At 48.4% G+C, this 16344-nt stretch overlaps 1 protein-coding gene across 1 annotated transcript; it reads right to left on the reverse strand.

Moving 5' to 3' along the window:
- Positions 1 to 1686: 1686 nt before the first annotated feature.
- On the reverse strand, positions 1687 to 16344 carry rfwd3 (ring finger and WD repeat domain 3). Its single transcript, XM_083917192.1, has 13 exons — positions 16173 to 16344; positions 14347 to 14621; positions 13153 to 13424; positions 12983 to 13038; positions 11774 to 11971; positions 11585 to 11676; positions 9058 to 9172; positions 8715 to 8952; positions 7527 to 7677; positions 7237 to 7413; positions 6838 to 7052; positions 3988 to 4202; positions 1687 to 3141 (listed from the first exon to the last, which is right to left on the reverse strand). Exons 2-13 carry the CDS (start codon positions 14619 to 14621, stop codon positions 2998 to 3000), a joined length of 2148 nt encoding a protein of 715 aa, XP_083773318.1. The 5' UTR covers positions 16173 to 16344; the 3' UTR covers positions 1687 to 2997.

Raw genomic sequence — 16344 nt, forward strand, 5'->3', positions numbered from 1 at the left:
CTTCACAGAGCCAGTCAGCCTGCTGCTGCATTCAGGAGCTGTGGGAAATACGGGCACTGTCTTAGGAGTAAAGTTGCAGATGGGGTTTTTTCCTCCCCACTGGACAGCTCATGAATAATTAATGAGCACGTCCAATCCACAACCACCAGGAAACGTCTTCTTCCGGTATTCCTTATCATTTGAATGGTGTAAAGCAAGAGGATGCAGTGTTTTCTATGTATGTGCATGATTTAGCAATTCAGATTAAAGCCTCATCACTTGGATTAAACGCTGATGACCACATTGTTAATATTTAGTCGTATGCAGATGATGTAGCTTACTTATTGCAAGGAAGATTCGCAGATTATGTTGAACATTGTTGCAAAATGGTGCTGGAACTGGAGAGTAGTGGTAAATCAAAGGCAAAGTCAGCGTTATTGTGAATTCTTCATGTGAACAAGACAAACAGGGAATCAAAATTTTGTTTCTCCCTCTCCAATGTGTCGACGAGACAAGACACAATTAGTAAAGTCTCATCTCATCTTCAGCCTCTTATCCGGGGTCGGGTCGCGGGGGCAGCAGCTCCAGCAGGGGACCCCAAACTTCCCTTTCCCGGGCCACATTAACCAGCTCTAACTGGGGGATCCTGAGGCGTTCCCAGGCCAGTGTGGAGATCTAATCTCTCCACCTGGTCCTGGGTCTTCCCCGAGGCCTCCTCCCAGCTGGACGTGCCTGGAACACCTCCCTAGGGAGGCGCCCAGGGTTCATCCTTACCAGATGATCCTGAACCACCTCAACTGGCTCCTTTCAACGCAAAGGAGCAGCGGCTCTACTCCGAGTTCCTCACGGATGCTGAACTTCTCCCCCTCTCTCTAAGGGAGACTCCAGACCCCCTCCTGAGGAAACACAGTTCACACGCTTGGACCTGGACCTGGTTCTTTGGGTCCTGACCCAGCTTTCATGACCACAGGTGAGGGTAGGAACCAGGACTGAGCGGTAGATCGAGAGCATCATTTTATTAAAGTGAAATTCAGCTTAAAATCAATCAAATCAGGGGTCTACACACAAAACGAAGCAGCAACAGCGTAGTTAGTGAAGCCAGAGTTTATTAAAGAGTGTTTTAAAGACTTACCTACTGGCCCCTGTACCAGCTCCTCTCATAGTAAAGTCCATTACAGTGGAAGGAGCCCATTGGTGCTTTGTTTTGTGTGTAGGGACTCTTCTCATGCTGCTGCAGAGGTTTGCTGTTTTTTTCAGCAGCATTAGTGGTTAAAAAAGACCTTTGAATGCCTTCACCGTGCTGCCCCGATCTAATCACTGTTAGCCACGTCCGGCTGTTAGCGACTCACCTGGATTTCTCCGTTAATAGTTGTTACAAGAAAAAAAAAAACTGTTGAAAAAGACCATGGGATGAATTTCCGATGGAATTTCAAGTACATTTCCCGAAGTACACTAAAAACGAATAAGTATGCTATCTTAATAATGCTTGGGACTAAACTGCCCCACTTTTTAGTTTATAAACGTATACTTCAAGTATAAGAGCAGCTTCATTTGAGCACTTGTCAGTAAAAGCAAAGTTTACTCATCAAGTATAAATCTGATACGTACATAAAGTGTCATAAAATCACCACCAACCGCTCACTTTTGGTTGAGCCACAACATTAAAAAGTCCAGTCTGGTGACTTTAATTAAAAATAAGTCATAATTTTTATTAACTTTGAAGTCGTACACAAACAGTTGGTAGCAAATATACATATATACAACTTCCTTTAGAAAGAAAACAAAGAAAAGTCAAAGATTTAAACAACAGCCGAGTCCTTTGGCACTTAATGTTGGGGTTCAGAGTGAAGGTCAGAAGAAGAGGAGGGTGATAAACGGCGGTGATGGGCTGAAAGACGAGCGAACGTGGACAGAAACCGGGGGAGTTTCTTCTCTCTGCATCTTCACTGTTGAGCAGAATCAGGGACTAAAGTGTGAAGTCCCGAGGTTTCACGTGTTTTAACCATTTTAACTACAAACGTCTCCTAATCACACGAGTTTGTACACTGATTTCATCTTTCAGACAGCCGTTCATTTTCACTCTGTGGGGAAAATGCAAGATTCATCTAAACAGCCGGGCGCCACGGTGGCACGGTGGTTAGCACTCACACAGGGAGAGGGTTCCTGGTTTGAATCCCGGCTGGGGCCCTTCTGTGTGGAGTTTGCATGTTGTCCCCGTGTCTGCGTGGGTTTTCTCCGGGTTCTCCGGTTTCCTCCCACAGTCCAAAGACGTGCAGGTGTTCGGTTCATTGATGACTCTAAATCACCCGTAGGTGTGAATGGTTGTCTGTCTCTGTTCGTCTCTATGTGTCCTGTGATAGACTGGCGTGCTGTCCAGGGTGGACCCCGCCTCACGCCTGATGTCAGCTGGGATGGGCACCAGCCCCCTGTCGGCTGTGACCCCGACCGGGACAAGAGGCTGAAGATGAATGAATGAAACTAAACAGCCTGCAAATGTCAGAGATAAAGTGTACCTCATTTGTACACACATGGGGGTGTGTTGCTCCTTTAACTGCGGGACTAGTGGAGTAAATTGCCGTGGAAGCATCACCTGCACGAGGCTTAAAAACGCCGGCTCACGCCCGACCCCGCCAACGGGACAGGAAATCACCTTTGAGCCTTCAACACTTGAACTTCTTTAGCAGCTGAGGATCTGAACACGAAAGGACTCGTACGCATTAAGACTTCTGACCGTTTGACTCATGTAAACACAATCTGACCACTTTGTGCGAGAGAAACATTTCTAAATCTGCCGAGTCACCACACACCTGACTTCAGTGCGGGTCGAAGGTCCCCGGATGCAGTCACGTGGATGTTTTGGTTTAAAAAAATAAAATAAAATAAAAAAAATACCGGTGAACTGTTCCTCCGGGTCGGTCAGTTGAGCAGCATTGGACTTTTGTCCTCTCTTCGCTGCTCTGTGTGGTTTTTACTAGTGTGTTTGTTTGTGTGCGGGCGAGAGTGGAAGGTTCTTCTCGTTCACTCCCACCTGTAGAGCTTCAGCATTTTCTCAGTGAGCGAGGCCAGGAAGTGCTCGCCGTTCACCGCGAACGGGCTGATGTCCAACACCGGGAGGTCAGCCGGAAGCTTCTGGAGCAGAGATCCGCTGCCGGCGTCCCACACCTGAGATAGAGGAGGAACAGGAAGTCACAGAGAGACGCAGTAGGGGGAGGGAGACGAAAAGGTTCAGAGGAAGATGAGAAAGAAAGCAACGTTTGACTCTCGGCACTTCCATTCATCAAATAAGCCTAAACTATTAAAGGAGAAATCCAGGAGAGCCGCTAACAGCCAGACGTGGCTCACAGTGAATAGCTCAGGGCAGCACGGTGAAGGCATTCAAAGGTCTTTTTTAACCACTAACGCTGCTGAAAATAACAGCAAACCTCTGCAGCAGCATGAGAAGAGTCCTTACACACACAACAAAGCATCATCAGCGTAGTTAGTGAACCCAGAGTTTATTAAAGAGTGTTTTAAAGACTTACCTACTGGCCCCTGTACCAGCTCCTCTCATAGTAAAGTCCATTACAGTGGAAGGAGCCCATTGGTGCTTTGTTGTGTGTGTAGGGACTCTTCTCATGCTGCTGCAGAGGTTTGCTGTTATTTTCAGCAGCATTAGTGGTTAAAAAAGACCTTTGAATGCCTTCACCGTGCTGCCCAGAGCTACTTATTATTAGGCTTATTGTTATACGTCTGGTTGTTAGTGATTCCCGGAGATCGTTAATAGTTATAGGGGAAAAAAAGTTTGTTATTTGATGTGTGTAAGTGCCGAAAAAGACCATGGGAAGATTTTGAGACTGACTTACACTTTAAAAATGTACAAGTGTAAGTCAGAATGACATCAATAAATAAACTGAACTAATATTATTCAATTCAAATGAAGTCTTCAGGCAACTTTCTGCTCCTAAACTATCGTTCAGCTCGCACACGCACACACGCACACACACACACACGCACGTATGCACGACTGACCATGGTTGAGTTGGTGGCCTCGTCCCCGGCGCAGACCAGCGTCCCGCTCCCGTCCGGACTCCTGAAAACCGCGTTCTTGGTGAGCAGTTTGCAGGAGGATCCGGCGCTGAACGTCTGCACCGGGGCGCAGGAGCAGCTGGGCAGCTGGCTGGAGTCCTGCTGAGGTGTCCTGTTCAGAGCCATCAGGACGCAGCGCAGAGACGGGTTTGAGCGTCCTGCAGAAGAGACACACGGGACGCTTCATACGGGGAAACCCGACACGACTGAGCTGCACATTCTCATAAACACAACTCTGCCGTCACACTGCGCTCACTACGCGTATGCAAACACACGACTTGTCCGCAGACATTTCAAACAGCGTCCACGAGAAAGTGAGACACAATTTTGTCTTCCGAAGAATAAACTGTACCTAAGTAAATTAGTCTCTTTGTCTTTTCCTTTCAGCATATTCACATGTACAGATGTAACATAAGACTTTACAGACGTTTAAAGTATCGAGGGAAAGGCAGACCCCTTAGATTAGTTATAAATTATTGATAGAACTTATTGGACCCAATGTACAATGGCACGGTTAAGACGTAGAAATTTTGACTTGTGTTGGAGATGTGACACTTTTCCTGGTACTTTCGTTCATGTGTTGTATTTATGCCCCGTGATAGACTTCCTATGGTCTAAGGCGCACTCACACTGTGCCTCCGTACCGTGCCCGAACACGTCTAGGAGCGGCACGCTTGCCTGCAACGGTCCGTTTGGGAGAGGTGGGCTTTTGTAAAGCACGTTTGCACGTGTGCGAGCACGAGGCCTACGGAGGTTCTGGGGTCATTTCCTGTGCGCCTGTTGGGACATAGAAAAAAGAAGGAGGGACCATGCGCGGACATTTCAAACAATGGCGGTGAAAGGTTCACGTTGGTGTGATGCGGAGGTGGAGTGTTTACTGCAGATTTGGTCGATGAAAAGATTCAAAAACAGTCGACAAGACGCACAAAAACTCCGAGGTCTACGGAAAGATCTGGAAACAAAGCCACGCATCGCCATGACGTCATCAATGCGTGTAACGTGTTACGGCGTGATGACGTATAGGCAGCAAGAAGCATTCTCCGAGGCCCAGGTAGTGTGAGTACAAACAGGCCTGGAGGGGGGGACAAGGACCCCAAAGCACGGGGCACGGGACGGACGCACAGTGGGAGGGCGCCCTAACTGTCCCCCAGATACGGTACGGTGTAGAACAGCACTTCTTAGTGGATGCAGGACACTGGAAAACAAAATAAGTTCTACAGGTGAAGGAATGGTTGGATGAAGCCAAAGATCGCTTCCTACGAAAAACTCAGTTATAGGTTGCGATACAAAGAAGACTTTGATATGAAAATATAAGGCCCTTATACCGCAGTATGTCACCAGTCTGCATGTTTGTATATATTTGTACATACACATTTGTAGGTATACGGTCTCTGTTGGACTCCCTCTGTACGTTTGTCTGTCTTTTGTTTTTTAAAGGCTCTGTTTGACTATTTTCTTAATGAAAACTAATAAAATAAAATACAAAAAAAGAGGAAAAAGCGTCAGAGGATCCAGCCTGCTGGGTCATTGACGTGTCAGAAATGTGCCTCTGAGTTTCCTGTTGACACCCTTCTCTCTCAGCACGCTGCACATGAATGAGCACTTTTCCTGCTAAAGACGTCTCAGCTGGAGTCTCGCCGTGATTAGTTCCACTGCACAGAACTTCGTGCCCTGTGTGAACCTGTCGTCTTCACACAGATCAGATCAGTTTTGCATTTCTTCTGTAATTAAGATAAAGTTTCCTTCTGTGTAAGACTGAAGTCCAACTGTGTCCATACCACGTGTTTAAAACCATGTTTACACCGGTACTTCACGCTGGTGGTAGCATGGAGCTAACGCTAGCTTCACAGTCAGCCTTTTGTTGTTGGTTTGTCGTCGTCTTTTTCTCTTCAGGAGTGACAGAATCACGTCAGTCCTGTTTAAGTTTTCACTTGGAATTCATTCTTAATGAAAGTGAAGAGAGATTTGAAAATAATGGACGGAAAAAAAGGTGTCTAAATTCTTTACATTTGGCAGAAAAACAACTATTAACTATACTGTTAACCATTCTTATTTCTAACTTCCTACGTTGCTTCTGAAAATGCATTTTCACAAGTCAACGTATTCTATTTGGGCTCAAATGTCATATACCGTATCTTCCGCACTTTAAGTCGCACCTAAAAACCTTCAAATGTCTCAAAAGCCGACAGTGCGCCTTATAATGCGGTGCTCCTTATATATGGACCCATATTGAGCCACAACAGGTCTTCAACTACGGTGAGCAGCCGCCGACTCTATTTTCCCCCGTAGAAGAAGTAACGCGCGGTGCATGTTGAGATATACGACTGCGTGAAGCGTGCCGTTTCATTTCCATGTGTGTGTTTGTGTAAAGAGCCCAAAATGGCTCCTGTTAAGAGACACGCTTACGACGCAGAGTTTACACTCAAGGCCATTAGTCACGCAGTAGAACACGGGAATAGAGCAGCAGCCAGAGAGTTGAACATGAACCAATCAATGGTGCCGAAGTGGAGGAAGCAACAAGACGACCTCCCCTGACTGTTTTGTTGACGTTCCCTTTAGCGCAGCTCCATCTAATGGATGCAGAACGTAACCCCAGCCTCGACTGTAGCGTCTGTTCTATGCTCCTTATAATGTGGTGCGCCTTATAGTGCGGGAAATACGGTATGTATACACACTTAATTATTATTATTCATGTTTGGGTGAAGCTCATCATGTGTTATATTCAGCCTCACTGACTCGCGACATAAGCCTGGTGTTCTTTGAGGGTTGGCGTTAGAGGCGCCCGGGTCTCACCTGGCCTGTAGGTGACCAGACAGTGTCGGCTCTCCGTCTCCACCTGGATGTCGGTGCAGCCGGCGGTCTCCAGAGGCAGCATGTGCGGCCGGTACGTGGTCTCGTTGACCTGCTCCCAGAAACACCCGCCCTCCAGAGAGCCGGCGATCAGCCCGCCGCAGGGAAAGGAGCTGGATGACGCCCGTGGGACGTAGCACAGAGACGCCACGGGACACCTGGGAACAACAGGAGTTCAACAAGTTCAAACCTTCAGGGTCAACACATTGTGGTTAAATACTATTGTCCATGTGGTCGCCTTGGTTCAGACTACATGATATCGGCCCGATCAGAGTGTGAGAACACCCGGCTCATGTTTAAGTGTGTGTGTGTGTGTCTGTGTGTCTGTGTGTGTGCGTGTACCTGGAGCGCAGCGGCTGCAGCTCCTGGACGTGTGTGCTGGTGTCTCTGGTGTCGTAGACGAGCACAGAGCCGTTGCTCAGACCTGCGTAGACGTAGTTACTGTTGTCCAAACACCAGCAGCAGCTCCACACGGGTTTACCTGCGTTGTAGGTCTGAACCACCGTGTTGGTCAGCAGACTGCAACACACATACACACACAAAGTCAGTCCATTTATAACATGAAAGCATCATTCGTCGTGTGTGTATGTGTTTGTGTGTGTGTGTGTGTGTGTGTGTGTGTGTGTGCGTACCTGGTCAGTTTGATGGTGTTGTCCAGAGCAGCAGACAGCAGCAGACTGTCATTCTGTCTGTTGAAGGACAGACCCCGGATCTGTTTACTGTGGATGGGAACGTACTGACTCGCCTTCATGTTGACCACACTCACCTTCTTCACCCCACAACCTGAGGGAGGAGACAGGAAGGAAACACACGTCACAGCCGATGACAGTACAATACTAAAAAATGTACCATACCGTCAGAATCAGGGGTGTGACGAGACCCTTAGCTCACGAGAAGAGACGAGATTTTAACACTACTTTCTTTACAGGGGGGTGGATTTTAGCAGAACGCTGTGGTGGTGCTGCAGGTGTCTTTGCATAGTACTTGTGTTAGCCGCGGTGTAGCATACGGTACTCACGGAGGTAAAGGCTTCAGGCCCATCAGGACTGTGATTACGACCTGTAGCCTGACGTTAAAGAAGCTGCGGGGCTCACGTCTTACGTGTTTGTGTTACGGTGCTGACTGAACAATCTTCTTTCAATGCTTTCATATTGTTCCTGTCTTATGTGTCTTTTGTTGCTGTTCAGCCACATGCATGTTTCTGTGGCGCAGTCTGGAGCCCTGTGTGTGCTTAAAGATTCTGAAGACTAGCAGAGAGACGCCAAGTCACTAATCAAAAATGGCGGTGACCTTGGTGGTGTGACACATGCGCAGTAAAATCTGGTCTGCACATGTGTCATAACCCCAAAGCATTGATTGGTGTCCTCGCCTCTTTCCATAGCCTTGGCCTCTTGGTCGTAACATAAAAATCCATTGAGGATTGATAGGTAGATAAGACGCGCTGAAGGGACCTGGTCTCGCCTTCACTGTCGATTTATCTGTCCATCATTCCCTTGATGAATGGATCACATGATGTTCTCAAATGTCTCGTTTCATCCATAACTCAAAGATATTCAGTTTACTGTCACAGAGGAGGAAAGAAACCAGGAAATATTCACATTTTAAGATTGAAATCAGAGCTGTTTGGTTTGTGTTTTTAACGTTATAGTTGAAATCTTATCCAATGGGGGTCCAGGACTTAAAATGCATCTACTTGCAGGTCCTTGACATGAAAAGGGTTGAGTACCACTGCAAGGATATGCTCAGTATTTTATGGACAGATGGACTGAACAATCTTTAAGCTGCTGATGGATCAGAGGGAAGAAGTAAAGGCGTCTCACCAGGCACCAGCGTGGCGTGAGGGGAGGGCTGCGAGGCCAGCAGGCAGCTCAGGGGTTCACAGTAGGACAAGACTCTGGAGCCTCCAGCCTGAGACACCAGCACTGCCTTGGAGAAACTGTACTGGGCCGTCCTGGAGCCGTCCGCTCTCTGAGACAGACCGAGAAGCAGCGACGTCGACGACGAGGAGGAGGAAGAGGAGGGAACTGAACCTCTGCCGGCCATCAGGGCCCTCAGCTCCTACACAGACAAGTCTTTAAATTACAGCTACAAAACAGGAAATAATGAATGTCTACATCCTGAGAAGGTTCAGGAAGGTAGAGAGCGAACAGTCGTCGGTGGTACCTGCAGCTCCTGTTGTGCTTGTCCGTATTTGTTGGTGACGACCTGCAGTTTCAGTTTGTACTGAGCTGATTCCAGTTCCGCCTTCCTCCTCAGAGACTGCTCCTGCTCCAGAGACCTACACACACACACACACACACACACACACACACACACACACACACACACACACACACACACATACAAACACACACACATTAAAGCTTTTACATGAACCATTCAATTACGCTACTAACAGGGCAAGCGTTGTTGTTACAGCAAATACAAATGCTCTGTTGTACTCTAAGGGAGCACTCCCACTGTCCATCCGTACCGTGCCCAAGCATGTTTCACTGCTTAAGTCTGGTTTCTTTGACCAGTGTGAGTGCAACCCTACTGCGCCTAGGAGCGGCATGCTTGCCGTCCACGGCCCGTTTGCATGTGTACGAGCACGAGCGTGCGCACGTGTACGAGCACGAGGCCTACGGCGGTTCTGACGTCATTTCCTGTGCGCCTGTTGGGACGTAGAAAAAAGAAGGACCAAGGAACATTTCAAACAATGCAGGCGAAAGGTTCACTGGCTAATTGAACAACCAACAAGCCTAAGTACTTCAACAAGAGGTTGCTTACTGTCAATTTGTTGCTTCAAGTTTCACGTAACTTAGCCTCTAAAAATATGTTAAGTTGCCTGAAGCATCTAAAAGTTAGACAAGATGACACAGATGACTGGCAGATTCTTGGATGGTGAATACTTTTGCAAACCACCTTTCAGCCTGACGGGAGACGGTGTTTGCTGCTAAAAAAGGTATGTTTTTGGGTGGAATATTGGTCTAACAGTGTGAACTTAGGGTACGTCCACACGATCGAAAGAACAACCTTTTTTTCTCCCTCGTTCTTAAAAAGTTTTCCGTCCACACGGCATCAACTCAAGAAGGGCGGACTCACACTGTCCTCCCGGACCGAGACCCGGACTTTAGGGTACTTGTCCCCCCTCCCTCTCCCCCCCGCGCCCCAGCCCCGTTTGTACTCACACTACCTGGGCCTCGGCCAATGCTTCTTGCTGTCCATACGCCTTCAAGCCGTAACACGTCACACGCATTGATCGCGTGTGTGTGGCTTTGTTTACAAATCTTTCCATAGACCTCGGAGTTTTTGTGCGTCTTGTCGACTGTTTTTGAATATTTTCATCTGACCAAATCTGCAGTAAACACTCCACCTCCGCATCACACCAACGTGAACCTTTCACCGCCATTGTTGTTGTTGTTAAATGTCCGCGCATGGTCCGTTCTTCTATTTACATGTCCGAACAGGCGGACATAACGCTACTGCCGTAGGGCTCGTGCTCGTGCTCGTACACGTGCGCACGCTCGTGCTCGTACATGTGCAAACGGCTCCGCTAAAGCCCACCTCTTTCAAGCGGGCCGTGGACAGCCAGCTGGCCCCAGTTGAGCGCGGAGCGGGTGCGCTCACACTACTTAAAGGTACCAGACTTTAGCTGAAAAACCGGTTTTGGCCGCGGCCAAAAGGATAGTGTGATCACGCTGGAAATCTCTGCGTCTACAGGAAACCAGTGAAACAGACTCCAAACACTGTAGTACCCATGCCAGGCCTGGAGGTGGCGCTGTAACTGCCACAGAAATACAGCAACAACGGAGAAGAAGAGACGGGGAGACGCTGTGGAGAATCCAAACACCGGAGAGTTCCTCTCCAAATCCTCCTCCATCCTAGAGACAAACGTGTCCCTGGTTCTGGTCTTAGTGGAGACTTTGGTGCTGTTCTGGACTCTGATGCACCGATCACTCTGCAGTTAGTGTCCTCACTGAGCAGAGGGTGCTGCTGGGAGCCCCTTCACTCTGCAGTTAGTGTCCTCACTGAGCAGAGGGGGCTGCTGGGAGCCCCTTCACTCTGCAGTAAGTGTCCTCACTGAGCAGAGGGGGCTGCTGGGAGCCCCTTCACTCTGCAGTTAGTGTCCTCACTGAGCAGAGGGGGCTGCTGGGAGCCCCATCACTCTGCAGTTAGTGTCCTCACTGAGCAGAGGGTGCTGCTGGGAGCCCCTTCCCCGTCCCAAAGCACTCCCAGGCGCCACTTTCTCACTACATTTAGAGACTTTTCACAGCTTCTTAGAACTGGATTTAGAAACAGAGCCTAGAGCAGTTTAGCTCCTTATTCAGAGCATCAGGGAAAAGGGAGAAATCTGTGCTGGGCCTCATTCAGTCCCATACATGTGGCTCAGTAAACGGTCTCTGGGTCCGTCTCTGTCCTCTCACGCAGCAGCACTGTTGTTGTTATGTGACACCGCGGGGTCAGAGGTCGAAGGTGGGGCCATGACGCCATCCTTTAACAAAGTCTGAGCTTTCACCGTCCAGACCACAACGCCATGGGGGGGCGTTTTACAATCTTCCCATTCTGGGACCCGGTTTCTAAAGATCCTGTATTTAGGATCCGAGAACGCCGACTTTGTGTGGATGGACGGAGTTATGCGGGCCCTTAAACTCTTTCATTAAAAGCTGAGACTGCCACACCCCAGTGAAGCAGCAAAAACATCACTCACTTCTTTAAGCTCTCTTGCTCGGAGTTGTCGAGCGCTCGCAGCTTCGGCGCGTACAGCAGAACGATGTCTGAACGCTTGGCTTTCTTGTTGCACTGAAGAGAAACGACAAAAAACACATCAGCAAAGTTCACATGTGCTATGCAGGATAAAAAAAAAACCTTCCTGTCAAAGCACAGTTAGGTCACTGACCTGTGGACATTTAGCGGCCGGACCCTGAGATTTCAGCCAGCGCTGGATGCAGGTGAAGCCAAAGAGGTGTCCGCAGCGCAGAGCGGATAGTCTGTGCTCGCCCGCTGTCGTCCACGCCTCAAAGCAGATGGAGCAGAGGTCTCCTTCGCCCTCTTCAGACGGTGACGGCTGGACAGACGCAGAGGCCACAGGGACCGACTAGAGGTGGACAAGATGGACACAAAACTTTAAAATGAGGCCACAGTGTGAGACAAAAACACGTCCATTTATTTTTTATCTACCCCAAAGATGGTGTCTGCCATTTCAGGTAGTTCTTCTGATCACACCGATATCTGCTCAAATGTGCTTTTTGTGAGAAGTTTGGGTTTAATTCGTTGCTATAGAAACAGGGTGAAACATTACGATTGGTCGGGTGGGTGTATGGGCGGGACTTTGATACCGCCCAATCACTATCCTGCTGTTCAGTCTGACATAACACCCTTTCAAAATAAGATTTCCCAGTCCAAGCGCTCCGTTGAAACAAAACAGACAACAACAGCCGAACGTGTGAACAATAACGATCACCTCCTCGGTCAGTTAGACGTCTTCTTCATCGATAGGAAAAAGGTAAAATGACGATTACGTTGTTTTTTAAAAACCCGAGGGTACGCGACACTAAGGCAGTGTAGAAATACGAGGCTTGGAACGGCTTGGACCCGGAAATCCTATTTTGAAAGGGTGTTGCGGTTACACAGACACTGGTTCTGAAATTACAACACGCCAGCGCCTGTATCTGGGATGTTTTGCCGTCTTCTTTGTACAGTAGGAGGAAGATTCAAGACGTGTCATCCATCTCTCCACTCATAGCTGCTTACCTGCTTTACTAACTCAGGCAAACATTACACTCTGCAGTGATGTACTGTATGCAAATGAAATCAACATTTGTCGTCTTGCAAAGCAGCAGTTCAAAATGTTTCCCAGAGAATACCAGAGCAACACACACAAAACACTCCCGTCCCCGATAAAAAAGAGTAGGATTTGTGTTTTACGTGTGATTAATAGATGAATCTTAGCATGGACTAAATTGTGGGTGGACTTAGAGTCATGGAGGGATCAACAGCAGGCAAAGGAAAACAAGCTAACTGACTTATCCCAGTATTCAACTGAATGTACTTGAAGCAGAATAGCTGCTACTGGAAAGAAGAGTGACGGAAAAGGTTCGCACATTACCTTCACGTTCTGGTTTTGAGCTTCCGTCCTCTGGCCGTCTGCAGCTGAACTGGAGTCTGAACACGGACGAGCAAAAAGAAATCAAATTGGACTCTCAGAATACAACACACACTCTGCACGGGTCTGTGAAAACCAGTCGAGGACATGAAGTGAATGCTGGTCAGACTCACTGGTTGGTCCGGCTTCCTGCGGCTGTGTGCGTTGGACAGAGGCACTGAGACGAGGACTGGCAGGCGGCACGGGGTCGACAGGGACTGGAGCAGCAGGTGCGCCGCCTTCATCCCTCGCACCATCTTGCTCCTCCTCGTCAGACTCGCTGACATCGGTGGTGCTGCCGGACTCTGGTTCGGCGACGGTGGCTGCCGGCGCTCGAAGCAGGAAGTCTGGAAAGCCTCTGGAGGGAGCTGCAGTCTGGCTGGGGTAGTGCACCCGGAGGCCCTGCCTGCAGCAGCACACACACACACACACTTAACATCTGAGGAAGACCCTGAACCTTCTGACAGCTACTAGGCGTGTTTCCATCAGGGTCAAATGTGATCGTTCAGGCCACGCCCTCTCAAATGGCCGTTCACTCGCAGTGTTTCCATTACAAAAAAAGGCTCCAGAGGGATTTACTAGACTCCGGAAGTGACGTATCGCTCTGAATGGGTTACGATCGCCGGTGATCAGCGTTACAGCGGCGCGTCGTTCTTTCTGAGAAATACAGAATAGTTGCAGTTGGATATAAGAGGGCCAACGTGATTCACGTCAACTTAATTCTGGGTACTGTAAAATGTGTTGACACACAGGCTGTGTGTGTAAATGGGGGAGAGAGGGGGAGAGAGAGAGAGAGTGAGAAAGAGATAGAAAGAGAGAGAGATAGAAAGAGAGAGAGAGAGAGAAGGAACATGCAGCAAAGGACCACAGGTCAGAATCCAGCCTGGTCGCTGCAGCACTCTTTTTAACGTGTGTGCGCAAAGATGTGCGTGCACACACAGATCATTTATCCGTGCGTTGTTCTTCTTCACCACTGGATAAAAGTGTCTACTCCACAGTGTTGTTGTGGCGTCTACTACCACACATCACATCCTGCCAAGAGCTACATCCAATCAGCAACCGGGCTTTTCAGGGGAGAAAAAAACAGCCCTGCTCTCCCACTGGGTAAGCAAACGCCCGCTTGAGCGACTCACATGCAATTTAGGGGTGTTTCGGGCGAGATAGACCCGCCTCATTCCGGGTATTCGACCCAAATGGAAACGCACCTACTGAGAGGGGACTGGAGGATCTGAGCTTTAAAAATGTAATTAGACACAGCTATTCAAAATGGTATTACACATTTCTATGTAGTATGCATGAGGCATCAACAAGCCTTCTGTGTGCATTACCTGAGTCTCCTCCGCATGGGAGCCCCCTGAGCTGCTGAAGGCGTGGCTGCACCCACCGCTCTCTGACTGAATGCCCAGGTGGCAGGAAGCCTGGGCGGTGCACGAGCGGCCATCTGTCCTCCTCCATTGTCATCATCGTCGTCCTCGTCCACCTCAGTGCTGCTGCCGGAGTCTGAGATGACGAGTGGCGCGTTGGCGTCGACGGCGGCGACCTCCGGCTGTCTGCTGCCTCCTCCCTGCGTCTCCCCGGGGGAGTCTACCTCCATGGCCTCCATCTGCACGCCAGCAAAGTGTTAAGGGACACCCTCTTCCACTCCTAATTTCTCTACAACTTTGAATCATAATGAGCAGGACGGCTCTTAAATCGATCCAGAGTATGTTAAGACGTCACTCCTGTTTCAGGTGCCCTTCACCGCTTCAAACGTGATTTGAATGTTTAGCTATTCAATTACAAAGGCGGTCGCGGCACCTTTGGTGACCTTCTAACCCCACGTGTTCCCGTTTAGCAGCATTATTAATCAGATCCCCAGGATTGACCATGATGGGCCAAACGGATACAGGTTTACTGTGTTTAACCGAGTGTTATACATTTAAATAACACATTTTGGGGCGGCAGTAGCTCAGTCCATAGGTGACTGGGCTGGTTCGAGGGTCGCTGGTGGTTGGGGAGGTGCCAGTTCATCTCCTGGGCACTGCTGAGGTGCTTTTGAGCAAGGCACCGGCCCCCTCGCTCTGACAGCTCTCCATTAATTGCATGTATATAGGTCCTGTTTGTACATGTGTGCCTTTTCGGGCCTGTGTGTGTGTAACCTGATAATATAATAACAGAGTGAAAAAATTGAATTTCCCCATGCAAGATTAATAAAGTAATTCCTCTTCTACATTTTCTCTTTGAGTATTAGTTGAAATGTTTGTTTTCACAGTGTGAAGCACCTTGTGGCCTTGTTTAGAAAGGTGGTATAAAAGTTATTATAGTCTAGGATACATTTAATGCAACTATTCAACACACCCTCTTACATCACAGTAATCCTGGTGATCATGCCTACATATCACACTTAAAAAGTACCTATAAGTACACACCACATCTAAAGGATTCAAGGCATTGATACAGTGTCAAAGTATTATATTTACGCTCACTTGTAGTATAATTTTGAAGCCACAAAGTTCCTCCTCATTCTTTAAAAGCTCATTTAAAAGTTAGCACGGAGCCGCAGGAGCCTCACTCACCCTGGTTCATCTCTGCACACATTTACATTAAGGCTGTAACTACATACAAACAACTACCCCGTGTCTCTGTCCATACCTGAACAGGTGCTCTCACAGAAGGAGGCAAACTATCATTCAAACAGCTGCACAAAGTCATAAGTTACACAACCTGTTTGTTATGCTAACTAGCTAGCGTTAGCATAACGTTGATTGGCACAGCAAACAGTAGAAATGTGAATGTAAACACAAAAAAAACAAGTGAATGTCTCTGACTGCCAACTGCCCCATAGACGACCTTTATAATAGATTAGTTTAATCTAGTACGATGCATGGCAAACACCTTCTAATGGGTTCCCGGGGTCAGGTTGTGCATTCTGCGGGTAGCGACCGAACTAGAGACCGAGGTCGACGCCGAGGCCTCCGGGAAAAAAACGAGCTACCTCATTCAGACTTTAGTAAACATGGTTTCTTGTGTTTATTATTACCATATATTAATCAACGTCATATATATATCTCCAGAATAACACAGACAAAATATATACCGCCTCCCTTCTGATCCCATGGTAACCCGTTAGCTCCCTTAGCATCTGGTGTGAGCTAGCGGGCTAACGGACACGTACCTGCCGCTGAAGTGACGGTTTAACGGCCGCTCATGAAGGCCGCGCACATTAACAACATGGCTCCGCGGCGAGGAACACCAATACAAAGGGGTCTTGGTTGCGGCTGTGGCGGAGGTTTACGGGTTTACTCTCGGCGGCGGTGTTAGCCGACGAAGGCAGGAGTCAGGACCGC

This window comes from Echiichthys vipera (genome assembly GCF_963691815.1).
Source record: "Echiichthys vipera genome assembly, chromosome: 7".
Classification (NCBI taxonomy): Eukaryota; Metazoa; Chordata; class Actinopteri; order Perciformes; family Trachinidae; genus Echiichthys; species Echiichthys vipera.

Excerpts from the sequence above, each read along its gene's own strand:
- rfwd3 (XM_083917192.1), bottom strand. The coding sequence starts at position 14,621 with ATGGAGGCCATGGAGGTAGACTCCCCCGGGGAGACGCAGGGAGGAGGC. Across the intron at positions 13,039-13,152 it reads GCAGGAAGCCGGACCAACCA|ACTCCAGTTCAGCTGCAGAC; the intron begins GTGAGTCTGACC and ends GTCCGTGTTCAG. Across the intron at positions 7,678-8,714 it reads TCACGCCACGCTGGTGCCTG|GTTGTGGGGTGAAGAAGGTG; the intron begins GTGAGACGCCTT and ends CTCCTCCCTCAG.